Genomic DNA, 18,867 nt, shown 5'->3' with positions numbered 1-18,867 from the left:
AGCCTCAGCTACTTAGTGAGGCCCTGTTTCAAAATAAAGAACAAAAAATAGGGCAGGGGTGTAGCTCGGAGGTCAAATGCCCCTGGGTTCCATCTCCAGACCCGCAAAAAAAAAAAAAAAAAAAGCTTCCCAAGATGGCGAGCCCCTAAGCAATGGTAATAAATAACAAAGGGCAGAGAGGAGGAGACCTCTGAGCGTGTGGAGGAGACAGTGCAGGACCGGTGGCCGAGGAGCATTCTGAGGGTGAGGAGGAAGAGTGCAGACTCATTCAGTTTTCTCTTCATGTGTCTCCATTAATACTCATCATGAGAATTTGGGGAGAATATTCCCGGGGTGACCTTGTGGGGGACAGAACACAGCATGGCATGCATCCAAGACCTGGAGTGGAAGGAGGCTGGACTGTGACCTGCATTCACAGTGGTTACAGCCACGGCGCACGAGGGCAGCCAGGGCGCCCCATAAAGCAAACAGCAGGACGAGAGCCGAGCCCAGAGGCACGCGGCCTTCAAAGAACAGATGGAGCCCGCGTGGTGGCGCACGCTTGTAATCCCAGCATTTGGGAGGCTGAGACAGGAAGATCGCAGTTCATGACCAGCCTCAGCTACTTAGGCCCTTTGCAGCTCAGTGAGACTGTTTCAAAAGAAAGAATTAAAAAATAGGGGCTGGGGGTGTTACACAGAGGTAGAATGCCCCTGGATTCCATCCCCAGTACCATCAACCACGTCCTGCCACCCAGCTTCATGACCAGCACAGAACTCGTGCCCACACCAGCTCCATTTATTCTTCATACAAATATTTTACAGTTTTATTTTTAAATCATTTACACATATTCATACAAAGAAAAATAAATTTCAGGATGGAACCTTGGGATCGCGGTAGTTTAAAAAAAATTCTCTCTGACCATTAGCTACTGGAGACAAGGCGCGAGGCTCAGCGGTCACCTCTGGGGTTAGTGCATCTCCCCGTGCCAGGGACGCGGAGAATCCACGCTGTGCCCGCGGCTTCCCTCGACCGTCGCAGCGTGGAGGCAACGGAGGGAAGGGCTTCTCAACAGCCTCCCTGGAAACATTTCAAAAGTACAGCAAAGGCTCATGGTAACAGTGAACCCCTTCTTTGTTAGGAATTTGGCAGGACTGCAATTTCCAAACCAACTTTCTACAAAGGTTAGCTCAGCTCCCACTCACAGATCTTCCTGAGAGGAGGGACTGATGCGCTCCCCGCGCCCCTGTCCTCCAGGAAAGGCCCAGGGCAGAGCCCTTGATCTGACCCCACCTGGTCTCCTCCAGGCCTCCCCCTGCCCACTCCCACATACTGCAGCCGCCCGGCCGCTCCGGACAAGCCATGATGAGGCCGTTGCAGGGCACAAGTCACAGCCAGGAGAGACCACGCACGGCCAAACCACGAGCACCCGCCAAAACTCAGCTCTGCGGGCCATGCCGACATCTCAATCCAACATGCAGCTCTTAACACCGCCGTCCCAGGCAAGGCTACGGCTGCACAGCCCAAGAATCTCCTACATGACTGCCCAAGGAAACTGCACGATCGCCAACTCCCAGCACAAGTGGGGCAAAAAAAAACAAAACTAGAAACGTGGTGGACCTTTCAGAACGGTAGTGGTGACAACAGTCACCCTCTATCGTTGGGTCCTACCCAAAAAGCAGCACCAAGAAAGGGCGTGATGAGCAGAGAGATCCGTGGCTGGACACGCAGCCCCTCAATTATCAAGGGCCTCGGACGACAGCTCACGGGCCTACAATTACGTAGGGCTATAGCCTGGGCCCCCACCCCCGCGCCGAGGCAGCTCCCGGGAGGCTGCGCGCGTGGCCATCAGCCCGCCCCCTTGGCAGGCCCACTGCGGGAGAGGGAGTCATCCAGAGCGGGGGCCCTCCCAGCAGACACTCGCAGGACAGCCCGTCCCACTGTCACTGGGCCAGGCCGAACATGGCGAGGAGGGCAGGCAGATCCCGGGCGTCGGCCGCCCCGTACGCATCGCTCTGGCCCAACATGGACAGAGCCAAGCGCAGGGTGCTCCAGATGTTCTCGGACATGGCGCCCCCCTCACCCCGAGGGCCCCGGCTCTTCCTCTGCATGTTCAGGGCCTCCAGAAAGTGTTCCACGGCCTCCCTGCAGGGGAGAAGACGGGGAGAGCTGTGAGCAGGTCAGCTGGCTCGCTGGGGCCGGCAGCCAAGCAGCAGGCTGAGGAGCAGCGAGGGCCACAGTGGCGGGCGGCGGGCGCTCACCGGTGGGCCCCCAGGTTGATGCAGCTAATGCCCAGGTTGTAGCGAGACCGGATGTAGCCCGGCTGCAGCTCCAGGGCCCGGCGGTAGGCGGCCACCGCTTCTTCACTCTGGTTCCCGTTGGCCAGGGTGGCCCCCAGCTTATTCCACAGCAAATAGTCCTGAGAAAGGGATGCGGAAGGGCTGAGACAGGAGCTCAGCTGCCATCAGTCTGCCCACTCCTCCCCTGCTTCGCAGCCCTGCCAAGGCCATCCTGCCAGCCCCCGGAGCGTGCCGCCCAGCACAAGCCAGCGACAGCAAGGTGCAGGGCCGGCCCTCCACTCCTCCCCAAGGCTCACATCAGGCCGGACACTCAGGGCAGCTGTGAAGCAGTCCACAGCCTTGTCGTACTCCCCGCTCAGGTTGAAGAGGACGCCCAAGCCACACTGCACGTCAGCGTCGATGGACGAAGGGTCCAGGCGCACGGCGGCCAGGAAGAGCTCCTTTACTTCAAGAAACAGGGAGCTGGATGAGGAGGGAAAAACACACAAGCAGCAGGTAAATGGAGACGTCTCCATTCCTACCCGCAAATGGCTCCTTAAAATGTCAACATATCAGCCGGGTATGGTGGTGCACACTTGTAATCCCAGCATTCGGGAGCCTGAACAGGAGGATGGTGGTTCGCGGCCAGCCTCAGCTACTTAGTGAGGCCCTTCGCAACTCAGTGAGACCCAGTTTCAAAATAAAGGATAAAAAATAGGGCTGGGGGTATAGCTTGGAGGCCAAATGCCCCTGGGTTCCATCTCCAGTACCACAAAAAAAAAAAAAAGCCAACATATCCTCAAGTCATCCATGTGTCAAGTCCTCCCCCTACTCCCAAACTCCAACTTCGAAGCCTGTTTTTCTGTTTCCTCCCAGCACCGCTCAGTAGAAAGCAGACCTCCTCAAGTCGGTCCTGGGTTGCCCTGCCCAATCCCAGGCCCTTGGGTCTCAATCCATCAAAACTTCCAAATCAAGACCACACCCCCCCGAGCCCGGGGAACCAGCACACTCACTCAGACAACAGAGACCCCAAGACACGCTTGCTGGGGCCCAGCCCTGCCCCGCCAGCGCCCTCTTCGCTGGGCGCCACCAGGTGGGCGTAGGCCGGCGTGTAGCGCAGCCAGTCTCGCAGGGTCTCGCAGGCCTGTCGCTGCAGGGACTCGTTGGTGAAGCTTACGGCCAGCGCCATCAGTGCCGTCCGGTTATCCGGCTTTAGCTCCAGACACCTGTGTGGGCAGACGAGCCCCAAGTCACGCCGGCCTCACCTCCCCGCCCCTCGGATGGAGACAGGGGAACCCTCGGCATGTGAGTTGGTAACCAAGTTTCTGTTCCGAGGAAGGGAACGTTTTAGCGGCCAACGAAACACCCAGGATCCCACAAATAAAAACCAAAACCAACAAAGGAAAAGACCAGCTCTCTCCAACTCACTGCAAACCTCTGGGTCTCATCGTGAGAAACTGTGAGAGGCCAAGGAGCCGAGGCCCTGGCTCTGGCCCACCGTCTGAAGACCCTGCAGAGCCCGGCGCCCCCCGACCGCCTTCGCCACTCACCTCCGCAGGGCGCTGATGGCCAGGAGCTCCTGCTCGTTCTCAGCCTGGGTGGTGCCCAGGTACTGCCAAGCCTAGAGGGAAGGTGACAGACCCCATCCATCGTCCCTGCAGCCGCCTGCCCCGGCCCTCAGCCCCGACCCCTCCGCACCCCCCCGGGAGGACGCAGCAGGACGACGGGCCACCCACCTCCATGTGCTTCGGGTCCCGCTGCACGGCCACCTCGAAGAGCAGGACCGCGTTGGGCAGGTCCCCCTCCTGCAGCCGCCGGAGCCCCTCCTCAAAAGGCTGAGGGTGGTCGCGCATAGGGTTCTCCTCCTCAAACTGGTAGCCCTGCGAGGGAGGGAGGGAGGGAGGGAGGGAGGGAGGGAGGGAGGGAGGGAGGGAGGGGTGAGAGGGAGCAGCAGAGGGAGGAAGACAACCAAGACAGAAGTGGAGGCGCTGGGGCTTCCACACTAGCATCTGACGTGCGTGCTGGCAGCTGCTGCCATAAAGCTCTCCCGTGTCTACAGGAAAACCACTCAGCGTCACACAGGTCCACACCTCCTCCCATCCTGGGAATGAGCTTATTTTGGGGGGTCTTCATGGATCTGTATTTCCAGACCTTTGGCTCTCAACAATGGACAGAATATATTTCTTCCTCCCCGCCACCCTCTCTCTTCTTTCTCCTCCACCGTGTGTGTGTGTGTGTGTGTGTGTGTGTGTGTGTGTGTGTGTGTGTGTGTATAAGATTCAGGGTTTTATTTTTTTTAGTTTAGAAAAATGGGGTGTATTCATTCTAGTCACCCCTCCATGCCACTCTGGCATGGGGCTGTATTTCTATTTTCTGTATTTCTATCTTTCTAATAAACTTCTTTAAATCTTAAAAAAAAAAAAGAAAAATGATATGCACACACTGTGTATTATATAGCACCCAGCAGGGTTTCAGAGCACAATCACCTTAACAATTCTGCAGCAAAATGTCTAGTCAGCTGAAGTAAGCAAAACCTGTTTTGTGTGTGCACATGCGCAGTGCTGGGGACGGAACCCAGTAGTGTTCTACTTTTTTCTTTTTTTTTTTGGTGATAGTGGGGATGGAACCCAGGGGCCTTCTACCTCCGGGCTACACTCCCAGACCTATTTTATATTTTATTTGGAGACAGGGTCTCTTCGAACCTGCACGATCCTCCTGTCTCAGCCTCCCAAGCACAGGAATTACAAGCGTGCGCCTCCACGCCCAGCAATAGTAGTATTCTACCTTTCCACTACAACCCCAGCCTATTTTATTTATTTATTTATTATTTGAAAGAGGGTCTAGCTAAGTTGCAGCGAGAGTCTCACTACTTACTAAGGCCATGCATGAACCTGTCATCCTACTGTGTCAGCCCCAGGACTAGGATTACAAGTATGCATCACGTCTGTCTGTCTTGGACTACATTTGTTAACAGGAACTGCTTATTACAGTAAGAAGATGAACTCTCCTTAGCTCTTCAACAAAGAAATACATTATACATACACACATCCCTGGTGCGTCACTTTGAATCTCACTGTGGTGTATAATCACAATGTACCAATGAAGTATGAAGAAAGGAAAGGACATTTCTTATCATCCTCCAGTAATGTGAAACATTATTCAATGTTCAAGCAAAACATTATTTCAAGTGTTCCAACAAGAGTTGAAAATTTATTTCCATGTCGCATTCTTAGTGAATCATGAATCTGTATCTAAATAGATAACTCTGTATCTAAATAGAAACTGTATCTAAACAGTAAGTGAAAGCTGGGCCCCTGGGTCTGGGTGGCAGAGACTTTCTGTAGGACACTGCTCCCTCTAAGCCGAGCTTTCTCATTCGAGGAAGGTCCTGATGTTACTCACAGCACTTGGTCCACTGGTATCTATGCTAAGTAGGGGTAGGAAGGTAACAAGGGCGTCACTAGTAAGCTGTACGACTGGGCTGAGTAAATGAAACCACCATTCCAGGGAGTAAATAGTTACTATCAGGCCGGGCGTGGTGGCGCACGCTTGTAATCCCAGCATTCGAGAGGCTGAGACAGGGGAACCTCGGTTCAAGGACAGCCTTGGCTACTTAGCCAGACCCTTTGCAACTCAGAGAGACCCTATTTCAAAATAAAGAATAAAAAGTAGGGCTGGGGGTGTAGCTCGGAAGTAGAATGCCCCTGGGTTCCAGCCCCAGACCCAGAAAAAAAAAAAAAAATAGTTACTATCATCGCAAAATAGTATACCAAAATGAAAACAAGAAGCAAAATACATGGCAGGGGCTTTTTAAACATAGCTTAAAACGTAGTCGTTTCAGGACCAATTAGAGTGAAACTGCATATTATAAAGACATGAGGTGCTTTTTCATTGCTATTATCAGACTGGCGAAGAAACAGAAACTCGAGCGCATTCCAACAAGTTCTAACCGCTCTTGGTCACCGGTGGCAAATCACTTGTTGAAAAGGAAAATAGAGCAATTGCAAGGACCGTGCTGCAGAAATGGGATCACTGAAAGGACAGGCCTCCGTCACCGAAACTTCCCTCGTGTGATGACAGTGTGTAAGGGCCACTGCTGTGAGTTGCCTCTGAAAATTTAAGGGCTATCAATTAAAAAGCAAATAGTCCACTTAAAGAGGTCCACAAGTTTATTTGCAATCAAGAGTCAGATCCACACTTTTTAAAGTATTATTAACATATAATTCGATATTATAGCTTAAAGCCAGGCACACTCTGAATTATTCACTATCAGTGAATATTAAAGCATAGACAGCATTCTGTGTGGAACATGTATGAAAGTGTTTCTCATTTAATTTTGCAATATCTCAAGGTACCAAAACTACTGAAAGGGTTCAAGAATCTAAAACCCTAACCGTGCACGGTGGTACACGCCTGTGATCCCAGCGCTTGGGAGGCTGAGACAGGAAGATCACAAGTTCAAAGTCAGTCCCACAACTTAGTGAGGCTTTCAGCAATTTAGTAAGGACCTGTTTCCAAATAAAAATTAAATAGGGTTGGGAGTATAGCCCAGAGATAGAAGGCTCCTGGGTTCTACCCCCATGTCAAAAAAAAAAAAGAAGAATCTAAAAACTGAATTATGCTTTTAAGCTTTGACGTTTGAAATGTGTGCTGCCCAGCATATAGTAAATATGATAAAAGCAAATGCTGAAGAGATGCTGATCACAGAAATGAACAATAGGTGTGCAGTTTTCAGAAACATGGCTCAAGACCAGCCTCAGCTACGTAGGCCACTCGCAATTCAGTGAGGCCCTGCTTCAAAATAAAGAATAAAAAAATAGGGCTGGGTGTGTAACTCGGAGGTAGAGTGCCCCTAGGTTCCATCCCCCATACCCCATACTGCAAAAAAAAAAAAAAAAAAAAAGCATGGACATTTTCATCTGAAATGTGTAAAATGCCACTTGTAAGTGGATAACGAGGGCATCTTCCCAGCTATACCCTCAGGCCTGTTCCACAAAAATAAAAAAATTTTAAAAATCTAAAACTATCAAAGGTCTGGGAGTGTAGCTCGGAGGTAGAATGTCCTTGGGTTCCATCCCCAGTTCCACAAAAATAAAAAATTTTTAAAAAATCAAAAACTATCAAAGGTCTGGGAGTGTAGCTCGGAGGTAGAATGCCCCTGGGTTCCATCCTCAGTACAAAAATGACACTGTTCCCGGTCCCACCTGCAAAGCAGAACTTGTGCTGTGCTCTTGACCCGTAGGTCTTATGTCCCTGTGTCGTCACTATTGGACAAGAGGCATCTCATTAACCTTTAGATCAAAAGAATATTCAGTACTGAGAGCAGGGGCAAAGATAGGATTCAGACTCCTTTTCATGAAAAGGGACTCGAGGAAATAAGTATTTCAATGTGAATCCTCTTCAAATTCAGGATTAAGAGAAAAATCATCAAAGATGGAAGTCCTGGAGCCTAGAAGCCAGAGGTTCCTACCTTATCATAAGACGACGTCGTGAGGTCGTCGTAGTCAGAAAGCCAGGGGTGGGCCTCCGCATCCCGTTTCGCCATCTCCTCCAGCTCTGCCTGCAACTTGTCCCAGAAATCCACATCAGACTGTAAGGAAGGGAAGGCAGGTAGAGAGAGGAGCGCCTTCATGCCACCCTCCCGTCCTGCCCTCGTCCAGGATGCATTCCCCAGGACCGCGGTTCCTAAATTCACGGTGGTAGGGCATCATCTGAAGACCTTTCAAAATGTAGATCCTGCCTAACCTCAGCTCCCGACGCAGTAGTCTGCTGTCAGGAAGCGTGCCCTTTTAAAAATACCCACCCCACCCCGTGCGATTCTGACACCGCTGGTCCACGGACCTTCGTGGCGATACACCAGCCTCCGCGGGCTCCTGCTCCCGGGGCGCCCACCCCAGTGCCCAGCGCCTGCTCTCACCTCTATGGCTGACTTGGCTCGTTCAAACTCCACATCGAGAGTGGACGTGTTTGCTGGTCTTGTGAACTGGTCGACCCAGGCTTCTGACGTGCCCTGTGACGACGAAAGATGGCCAGTGCCACCACCAGCTCTCGGCCAGCGAACACGCACTCAAAACCCTCTAGACACCACCAGCCTGGGCACGCTGAGAACGCGCTCAGAGTCTCCGCCCGCCCACTCGGGACCGGGATGCTATGGAGACAAGCCGGGAAGGCCTCCTTCCCCACCTGGGACCGCTCAGCACTGAACCAGCGCTGGTGCCGACGTGGGCCTGGGAAGTGACGGCGTCCTACCTGCTGCTGCATAAACTCTGCTGCCCACTGTTCTGCCTGAGCTCGGCCCGACCCCGCCACGGACTCCAGGGACACCTGGCCCTCGCCAATCTGCCGCACGAATTTCAGGAACTGCGGCACAGAGACACACATAGACGTCCAGGGGTGCGCTCTCAACCATGCCCAAGAAGACCTGCGCTCGGCCCCCCGGCCATCCCCAGCTACAGAAAGACAAGCTGAAGGCCCTGAGGGGAGCAGCAGAAAGAGCTCCCTGCCCCTGCGGATCTGAGAAGGCGAGCAGGATAACATCGAGGGGGAGAGCGCTGGCAGGCACCTCACCTCCCTCTCCTCCAAGTGGGGGAGGGGGGCCGGACTCCTACCCAGTCAGCCGCGCAAGCACAGCTCTGGGAAGCTCTGGGAAGCGGCTCACCTCGGAGTTGGCTAACTTGGGGTCGTCCACCTTGGCCACAAAGTCACTGGCCGTGTGCTTCAGGTCCTCCTCAGGATGGTACTCATCGTACCTGAGCGGACGAGGACAAGTCACTCCGCCACCAGTCAGCCCCGGCCTCCCCAGGCCCGGCCCACGGCGCGTGCGGGTCCTCTGGGGGGAAACACGGGCGCCACCTCCAACGTGTTAAAGACGGACCTCTGCGCAGGAGTGGGAAGAACTCGCCACGCCTTTCTACCTGTCCCTTCCCCGGCCCAGCTCTGCAGAGAGGAGCCGGATCAAAATTAGAAAGGGCACCGGGCGCACAGGTAAATGGTGAGCTCCTGGTGTGATCGTGGGGTTCTTGCCTGTGACTGAGATTCAAATTCACAGGGCTGATAATGCGTATGGAAACAAGGAACGGAGAAGAGAGGGGCCTGGGCGACTGGGGCACACGGTGGAGGCGGCTGGGGAAGCGCCCCCCCCAGCCCATCCCCGCCGCACACCCGGCGCACTCACCAGCGGTCGGCCGCAGTCGTCCCCTCGGGCTCTCCCAGCCACAGCTTCTCCTCAGACTGCTCCAGATACTCCTCGGCCCAGCGGGCAGGGGACACAGACAAGGGGTCTGCAAGGAGCACGCAGTTGGGGAAATCACGCAGGGCTCAGCGTAGGATCAGGGACAGGGAGGCAGCCACGGACTCGACCAGTCCTCTGAGCCAAGCCAAAGCAGACAAGGCCTGCGGACGCCCTCAGAGGCCCCCGGTCAAAAGACAACACTCCTGCACCTTCAGCATCCTGCCCGAATGCCAGCCCAGGCCCGGGGGCTGGAACCTGGAGACCAAACGAGGCGGCTCCGGAGAGAACTAAGAACCACGCCGGCCTGACGCGGTAGAGCACGCCTGTAATCCCCGTCCTTGGGAGGCTGAGACGGGAGCATCGCAAGCGCGAGGACAGCCTCGGCAATACTGAGGCTCATCAACCTAGCGAGACCCTGTTTTCAAATAAAAAAGAAAGTCAGGCTAGGGGTATGGCCCGGGTTCGATGGCCAGAACCACACACACACAGAAGAACCAAACTTTTGTTAGGCGTAGTGGCACACACTTGTAACCCACTACTTGGGAGGCTCAGACCGGAGGTTCAAGGTCAACCTCAGCAACTTAGTGAGACCCTGCTTCAAAATAAAATAAATAAAATAGGACTGAGGGTGTAGCTCAGAGGTAAAAACACTCCTGGGTTTAATCTCCAAGTACAAGGCAGGTGCGCGCGCACACACACACACACACACACACACACACCTTTCTCTTGAAGCACAGGAGACCTCCATAAGAAATAGCAAGCAAGGGACTCCCCCCTTTCCCCGCGGCAATCGGGGCCAGTAAGGAGCTAAAGGAGAACAGAGGCCGGGCGTGGTGGCGCACGCTTGTAATCCCCGCGCTTGGGAGGCTGAGACAGGAGGATCGCGCAGGTTCGAAGCCAGCCGCGAGCGCTGGCTTAGGAGACCCTGTTTCCAAATAAAAATGTAAAAATAGGTCTGGGAGTGTAGCCTGGAGGTAGAAAGGCTTCCGGGAACCCCAGTACCACCAAAAAAAAAAAAGAACAGAGCTCCCCGGCCTCAGCCAAACTCCCAGCCTGTTCTCCCCGCTCACACCACCCCCAAAGAGAAGCCGCGTTTCGGCGTAACAAGCCCACACGAGGCTCTGAGAAGCAGGCTGGCTACAAGGGGAGACCGCTGCCTGCCCCTCCCACTCGACATCTGCCTTTTCACTTTTTAATTGAGACATAACATACAAGCGTGAAGGACAGATGTACAACAGTTAATTTCTGTGTATGCACACACTGTACTGGACCCCACCCAGGGGATCACAGAGGCTGGCGGCTCCTCGGGCCCCCTCTTCCCTGTCCCCACAGGTAAACACACGGCTCCAGCTTTTGTCACTTCTGATTTTTTTTTTTTTTTTTTTTTTTTTTTTTTTGCAGTACTGGGGATGGAACCCAGGGGCATTCTACCTCCGAGCTGCACCCCCAGCCCTATTTTTTATTCTTTATTTTGGAACACAGTCTCACTGAGCTGCGGAGGGCCTAAGTAGCTGAGGCTGTCCGTGAACCGCGATCCTCTGGTCTCAGCCTCCCGAATGCTGGGATGACAAGCGTGTGCCACCACGCCTGGCTAAGAGTTCGTATTTCGAAGTCAAATTCTAGAAATGATCTCAGAGGCTCTAGAGGCAAAGGGCACCGCGGCAATATCAGAATAAACAAGTTGAGTGACGGTGCTGGACGGTTTCTCAACCCCAGGACTTTGTCCTACTCTCCTGGGCCAAGAATAAAAGCAGCAGGACAGACTGGGGCTCACAGAGTGAGTGAACTCAGAGAAGGCGTGGGCCGGGCGCGCGCCTCCTCCTCAGTGTCTGCATCTATAAACCAGATGCCGGAACCATCGTCCACTGCTCCCCGTCTGAAGACCTGTCACTGCTTCTGACCCTGAGAAGGCAGATTCGTCCCCTCAGTATTAATGTCCAACAAAACTTTCCCTTCTGCTTTCACTGAGACCTTGCCTGAATAATTTCAACAATTTCAAAATCTGAGAAGGTCATGTTGATCTCTGAAAGAAAAAAAAAGGATCTAAAGTCTCAGAATATATGCACACCTCACTACAAATAAGCAACATATAACTAATATAAGAAGAATAACAACATGGCTGACAACTGATTTTTGGTCATAGGCCCCCTCTCTAAATTTTAAGAACTAACTACCAGCACCCACACCTGGATCCCGCCCTCGAGCTCCTACGAGCAACATTTCTCTTTCCTTTGCCCAGTTAGGCTGCCAGCTCAAGTGTGGAGATCAAAGACGAGATGCTTACTACGTCACAGACGTGATAACACCTCCCATTCCGTAGTCCCACTCTGTTGAAAAGTAACTAAAAAATAACTAGCACTTCCTCCTGCTCTCCAGCCGCCCTAGTCTCAAGTGACGGCACAGACGTGTGTCCTGTGGTCACAAGTGCGCCTCAAGTGCACCGGAACTTCTCTGGGAAACGCTCCTCAGTGACCAGAAGCAACGGAAAAATACAGCAGACTTCACAACAGAGTGAGGCAGACTGGGAAAAGAAACCCAGGGGTGAGGAGAGGCGTCCTCAGTTGCTATCATTTGACATTTGCTCGAATTTATTTGCCATAAGACTCAGAATTTTCAGGCACTAAGAACCTGCTCCATCCCAAAAAGGCGTCAAATAAAATAACCCGAAGAATCACAGCTGGCCCTCACAATCTTTGAGAAACTATTACGGAAAATCAGATCTATTTGGTCTGTCTGAAACTGAGCCCCTGAAGGCCAAAGAAAGGGAAGAGACCGTCCTAGGTTGCACGGACAGTCGAGTTAGGACCAATGACCGAAACATCTAACCGCAACGTCCACCCCATACAATGTCTCACTCTATGGTCACTCCGTCTGGGCTCACCTACTCCAAGCTCAAAATCAAAAACTCGGAGCCAAAAACTATGATAAAAAAGAAACTGAACTTTAAAGGCTTGATTCTAAAATCCTAAGAATGAGGATTTTTAAAGATAATAAGAATTTAAAGAGGCCAGGCCTGGTGGCACCAGCCCGCAGGGAGGCTGCGACAGGGAGATCACAGGTTGGAGAACGGCCTCAGCAACTTCACGAGCCGCTCAGCAACCTAGTGAGACCCTGTTTCATAATAAATAATAAAAAGGGTGGGGGTGCCGCTCAGAGGCAGAAGGCCCGGGCTCAATCCACAGTACCACAAAATACACACACACACACACACGAACTTCTCGTCTCAAAATCTATGCACCCATAAAGCAATATACCCCTGTAACTGATATAATAATATCAGCCACAAATGCTATGAGAAAGATAATAAATTAGTTCCTAGAAAATCAATTTCCTTTAGCTCTTTCTCCCATAACTCAAGTTAATCATTTACTACCAAAGACCTACTACATTCAAAAATCAATATACTACTGGAACACAATTTTTTTTTAGTTGTACTGGGGGATTGAACCCAGGAGCTTTCTACCTTCAAGCTAGGCCCCATCCCAGCCCTTTTTATTTATTTATGTTTTAATTTGGAAACAGGATCTCGCTAAGTTACCAAGGGGCTCCTTAAGTCGCTGAGGCTGGCCTCCAACCTGCAATCCTCTTGGCTCGGCCTCCCAAGTACTAAGACTACAGACGTGATCCACTGCACCCAACTAGAGACATTTTTGAAAGGCAGATTCCAAACAGCTGAACTTTCCCTCCCAGCTTCCCATGTCCAAGGCAGGCACAGCTCCAAGAAGTTTTACAAAACAGAAGAGATCTCCAAAGAGGGCTTAACAGGTGAGACAGGTCCGGCATGTTTTTCTAAAGCTGTCTCTCACTCATAGGTTAAGGAAGATGTCACTAGTTACTAACAATGCAGGTACCTGGAACAACACCACCAGAACCTCACCTCTCTCAATGCTCATCATGGGAATAATTTTCAAATTACTGAAAATAACCGATGCCCACACGGTACAACAGAAGTCTATCTGTGCTAATAGAGAGCTCGTAAATCTAAGGTTTGTGTGAAAACCTCAAAGTTTCTATCTAGTAGAGGTTTTGGCTACAGCTCAGATTTAACTGGAGACAATTCTACAAGATTCTCGATTTTAATATAACAGTTACCAAAAATATGGAGCCACGCTGGGCATGGTGGCGCCCGCTTGTAATCCCAGCATTTGGGAGGCTGAGATAGAAGGATCATGGTCTGCAGACAGCCTCAGCTACTTAGTGAGGCCCTTTGCAACTCAATGAGACCCTGTTTCAAAATAAAAAATAAAAAATAGGGCTGGGGATGTAGCTCAGAGGTAGAATGCCCCTGGGTTCCATCCTTAGTACCGCAAAAAAAAAAAAATACATACATACATACACACACACACATACTACCTGGGGCATGGTGGTGCACACCTGTAATCCTAGTACTTGGGGGCTGACACAGGAGGATCATAGGTTCATAGCCTCAATAATGTAGCAAGACTCTCAGCAACCTAGTAAGATCATTTCCCAAAAAATAAAAAGGACCAGGGGTGTAGCTCAGAGGTAGAATGCCCCTGGGTTCAACGCCCTCTACCTCAGTGAACCAATCAATCAATTAATGAAGCCTGAGCCAGGCAGAGTGGAACATGCTTATAATCCCAATACTTGGGAGGCTTAGACAGGAGGCATGCAGGTTCGAAGACTGCCTCACAGGGTAGTGAAACTTTCAGCAACCTAGAAAACCCTGTTTCAAAGAAGAAAATAAAACCGGGCATGGTGGCACACACTTGTAATTCCAGTACTTGGGCGGCTGAGACCTGAGGTTCGGAGGATCAGAGGATCGCAGGTCAGCAGCCAGCCTCAGCAACATAGTGAAGCTTCTGCAACTTAGTGAGATACTGTTTCAAAATAAAGACTAAAATGGGGCTTAGAGTGCAACTCAAGAGGTAGAATGCCCTTGGGTTCCACCCCTAGTACCACAAAATAAAAAAGAAAATTAAAAAATAAAAAGGGGATGGGGTATAGCCTAGAGGTATGCCCCTAGGCTCAATCCTCAGAACAAAAAAAAAAAAAAAAAAAAAAAAAAATGGAGCCTAGAGCCAGAGACCCGACTATGAACACCATCTCTGTTTAATTTTGAACAAAGTACTTAACTTTTCCAGATCTACAAAACATTAACATTTTCTGATCACAGGGGCTAGAGATGTTGCGCAGTGGCAGAGATGTGCTTAACACGCTCAATCCCCTGGGTTGAAACCCCAGCACTAAGGAAAAAAAAAAAGTGAAAGATACCTACTTATAAGTGGCATATAAACACAAAATGAATACAGTGTGAACACGAAGTGCTTGGCACTGTGCGTGAACACAAGAGCCGTCATGCTACCTCCACGGCAGCGTGTGCATGGGAAAGGGGGTCTTAACAAAAGAGACCGGCAGCTTCGGCTAGAGCTAAGTTTTAGTTGTTAGATCAACAGGGTTTATCGTTCGTAAAGAGAAAGCCCTATCTTTAGGGGAATTTAAATGGTGAAACTCCTTAGGTCCCATTAAACAACAAAGAAAAAATTAGGAACTATGAAGACGTGACCTCCCTGAGCGCCTAGAATCCTCCTAACGTTCCCCACTTGTATCTCCTGTTTACTCTTTGCAGTGGGCGGCCAGCGCCTCTCCTGGTCAGCCCTCAGGGAGAGGGAAGCTGGAGAGACTGTCCTGCCTCATCGCTCCTCAGCAGAGGGCTGAGAGGACAGCCCTGAGGATTCTTCTCTACAGCCACAAGAAGGGAGAGCCCGGGCTGCGGGGCTGGCGGGGGCACAGCTCAACCTGCGGGGCCTGTGGCCACACACACTCCAAGTCAGACCCCACACTACCACCTACACACGGTGTCCTCTGAGCAAGGCGCCTTACCTCTAAACCGCAATCCTCTTATCTATAAAGTAGGATTAAAAAACTGTAGCTAAAATTTAGGGTCCTCATGGGCATTAAATACATGGAAAACAACACAAAGTTTAGAACACAATAAGTAAATGTAGTTATTAACCTGAGCGTGGTAGCGTATGTTTGTAATCCCAGCATTTGGGAGGCTGAGACTGGAAGATCACGGTTCGAGGACAAGCCTCAGCTACTTAGTGAGGCCCTTTGCAACTCAGTGAGACCCGGTTTCAAAATAAAGAATAAAAAATAGGACAGGGGGTGTAGCTCGGAGGTTGAATGCCCCTGACCCACAAAAATAAATAATAAATAAATAATAATAAATAAATAAAATAAATGTAGTTATTATACATGTATACATATATACATATACACTCATATTTGAGGGAAGAGGGGGGACAGGGGTTGTACCCAGGGACATTCTACCTCTTAGCTACACCCCCAGTTCTACTTTATTTAGTTTTGAAACAAGTCTCACTAAGTTTCTGAGGCTGGCCTCAAACCTGTGATCCTTCTGTCTCAGCTTCCCAAGTACTAGGAAAACAGGTGCACACCACATCTGGCCTCCCGTATACTTCATTAGGTCATCCCTAGGTTACCTACAATACCCAATACAATGGAAATCACTGTTATACTGTATTGTTGAGGGACTGATGAGAGGGGGAAGAAGTCTGTACATGTTTCATGTAGGCGCAACTTTTTTTCCCATACATTTTCAATCCACAGTTGATTGATTGAAACCCACAAATACAGAGGGACTCCTGTACTTCAGGCCTTTCAACTTCACAACAACCCGGCAAGGCCATAATTCTGTTCACGATGACTTAATGTCAGAATCCCAGCGCTGGGGTAACTATTTCTCTCCTCCTGGGCAACACCACCATCCATCCAACCTCTGGCTCCTTCTCTAAACTATAGTGATAGAGTTCCAGAGAAGAAAGAGGTGGACTTAACTCTTCATTCTCCCTCTACCAAAAGCTCTTGGTTCAAATCCAGAACTTCGTTTAATATAAGTTTCAATTCCCTATTGTCCAGTATCCTATAAAAATGAGTCAAGAGGCCAGAAAAGTCTTGAGCAATCCACATCACCTTCTATCCTAAAAAGAATCAGGAAGACAGTGTAGAATTTTCATTGCCCTGCAAGAACCATTAGAGATTTTCCCATGACAAACCTCACCTGTAACTTCAGCAATGAATTCCTGGGACCAGTCGGTCTCATTATAGTCCTGAGTTACATCTACGGCGTCTCCGGCCGCAAGAAACTCCTGGGCCCAGTTCTCAGACAAGGCCAAGTCTGCCACACCAGGGGCTTAAAAGAGAGACAGAGAACACTAAGAAAGGAGAAAATAAATAATATCATTCCATCATGCCGAAGGAACTCTAGTGCATGAAATGAACCACGGTTCCTTCAGTTTCTTCTGAACCTCAGGTCAGCAGCATCTGAACATGGACCCCCCACACACGCCCTGCTTACACAGAAAACAGCCATCTCCCTCTCCAGCATCTGGGCCCACCTCTCTGAGGAGCCTGGCGGAAGTTCGACTGTTCGATCTCCTGCATCTCTGCCAGGAGGTCATCCATCTTGAAGGTCTGAGGGGCCCGGGATACAAGGGGTGCATTCTGGTCTTGCAGGAATTCAGCCACCAGCTGTCACATGACAGGAGGAGGAATGAGCCCTTTGGATCAAGAAGCCCCAAGAAGCCCCAGAAAGAGATGGGACCCATTGGGTGGTGATGCCATATCAGATATTAGTAAAGAGAAACAAAAACTAGAGTCTTATAAAGAAAGAGAAACTGTTCTTCCCATAACTTTGGAAACAACGCAAAGACTACAAAAACGGGAGGGACAAGGAGAATACTAGTGGGCATGTATTATTTGATCAGAAGAATCCAAAGATTGAAATATGAGTGAATTAGAGCCGGGCGTGGGGGCGCACGCTTGTAATCCCCGCGCTTGGGAGGCTGAGAAAGGAGGATCGCACGGGTTCGAAGCCAGCCTCAGCTGCTTAGTGAGACCCTGTTTCTACATAAATTATAAAATAGGTCTGGGAGTATAGCCCAGAGTTCTGGGTTCCAGCCTCTGGGTTCCACCCCCAGTACCACCAAAAAAAAAAAAAAAAAAAAAAAAGAAAGAAAGAAAGAAGGAAAGAAAGAAATATGAGTGGATTATATTTAAAGGTTAAAAAAATCACAATGGACAAGATCATGGAACAGAAGAGGGACAAGTGTATTTACCTCATCTTCGGAGGCTGCTCCCAAAGGCTTGGAGACCTAAGACAGAGAAGAAAGGGCAGCTATATGAAAGAGAGGTGAAGTCCACAGGCGCTCAGGTCAAACGCCGTGGGGTCAGTCCTAGCCCTACCATTTCTATGACCTCAGGCACACACAAACCTTGGCTGGGCCTCAGTTTCTTCGTCTATAAAGTGGTTGCCCTCATCTATATAAAGACCTGCAGTGCTTGGTCCAGGGTCATTAAGTGGTAACAGGTATTACTGGCCACAGGAGAGGAGGCAGTTATCCTAAGGTGAACGTCGGACCCCTCCACGCCCGCCCAGCACCCGCTTCCCACTTCAGGGCACTCACCGCGTCCGCGGCCGGGGCTCCCGGGGGCCAGGGGCCGGGCCTCAGTCCCTCCTGCCGAAGGGCCTTGTCCTGGGTGAAGTGGCCCGCCAGCTTCATGAGCGGGTTGGCACCCCCGCATTCGGCCTCCACCAGCTCCCGCATTGCCATGGTGACCGCCGGCTCCTGATGGGCAGAGAGGGCCTGCAACCGAGGCCCACAGCTGGCCCCTTCCCCAGCCCACCGCTCGGCGGGTGTCGGGGGCAGAGGGACGGACAGACGTCTGTCCCACCCAGGGCGAGCCGCCGGCCCCTGGGGCCCCGTGAGCTGTCTCGCAGCCCCCGGGGAGATGCGGGCCGCCTGGGCCCCTAAATCACCCGGGCCCTCCCCGCTCCACCGACCCCGGCCCACCCCTCCCGCGCCGCCGACCACCCAGCCCCGCCCCCGGGACCCCGCGGCCACCGCAGGGAGGGCGCCCCCGACGGGCCCGCAGCCCGGCCCCGCGCTCACCGCCGCCCCGCCGCACGACCCGCGGGCACCTGGAGCGGACGGGGGATGGGGAGGGGCGGGGCGGGGCGGGGCGGGGGCGGGGCCAGGCTTAAAGGGGCCGCGACGCCGCGCTGAGGCCGGCGCCGGGCGGAAGCTGTCTAAAGAGGCGGGGCCTTAAGACTGCGTCGGCGTGACGCCCGGAGCCGCCCGTCTTAAAGGGGAAGTCGCCGGCCGGCCCCCGGACCTGTGCTAAGAGGGGCGTCTCCGCCTTTGGGGTGAAGGCGAGGGTGCGGAACCCTGGGCTCAGATCATCCTGCCTCTTTGCTGGGGGTTTGGGGGGATGGGAAGGTGTGCATTAAGACCCGAGGGCATTCCCTTACTTTTCTGGGCCTCAGTTTCCCCTCTTAGCTCTCTTATCACTGATATTCCCACCTCCAGGTAAGACAAAGGCCCAAACACGGAG

At 51.7% G+C, this 18,867-nt stretch overlaps 1 protein-coding gene across 8 annotated transcripts; it reads right to left on the bottom strand.

Annotated features, from left to right (window-relative positions):
- Positions 1-1,922: 1,922 nt before the first annotated feature.
- Positions 1,923-18,089, bottom strand: PEX5 (peroxisomal biogenesis factor 5; the record flags this gene model as incomplete). 8 transcript variants are annotated; one of them, XM_080705687.1, is made up of 15 exons in its annotated part: positions 1,923-2,124; positions 2,241-2,398; positions 2,576-2,741; positions 3,272-3,484; positions 3,809-3,879; positions 3,995-4,138; positions 7,729-7,848; positions 8,176-8,268; positions 8,508-8,618; positions 8,917-9,007; positions 9,433-9,538; positions 16,535-16,666; positions 16,872-17,004; positions 17,592-17,627; positions 17,940-18,089. In XM_080705687.1, 15 exons carry the CDS (start codon positions 18,084-18,086, stop codon positions 1,923-1,925), a joined length of 1,923 nt encoding a protein of 640 aa, XP_080561813.1. The 8 variants fall into 8 exon arrangements, with proteins under 8 accessions (XP_080561813.1, XP_080561806.1, XP_080561807.1 ...); XM_080705680.1 differs by having other exon boundaries at positions 17,904-18,086; XM_080705681.1 differs by having other exon boundaries at positions 3,995-4,129; positions 17,940-18,086.
- Between the last annotated feature and the right edge of the window lie 778 nt (positions 18,090-18,867).

Source organism: Muscardinus avellanarius (genome assembly GCF_963383645.1).
Source record: "Muscardinus avellanarius genome assembly, chromosome: 11".
In the NCBI taxonomy this organism is placed as follows: Eukaryota; Metazoa; Chordata; class Mammalia; order Rodentia; family Gliridae; genus Muscardinus; species Muscardinus avellanarius.
The sequence above is the reverse complement of the archived record's forward strand: the minus strand, read 5'-3'. Positions and strand labels throughout refer to the sequence as shown.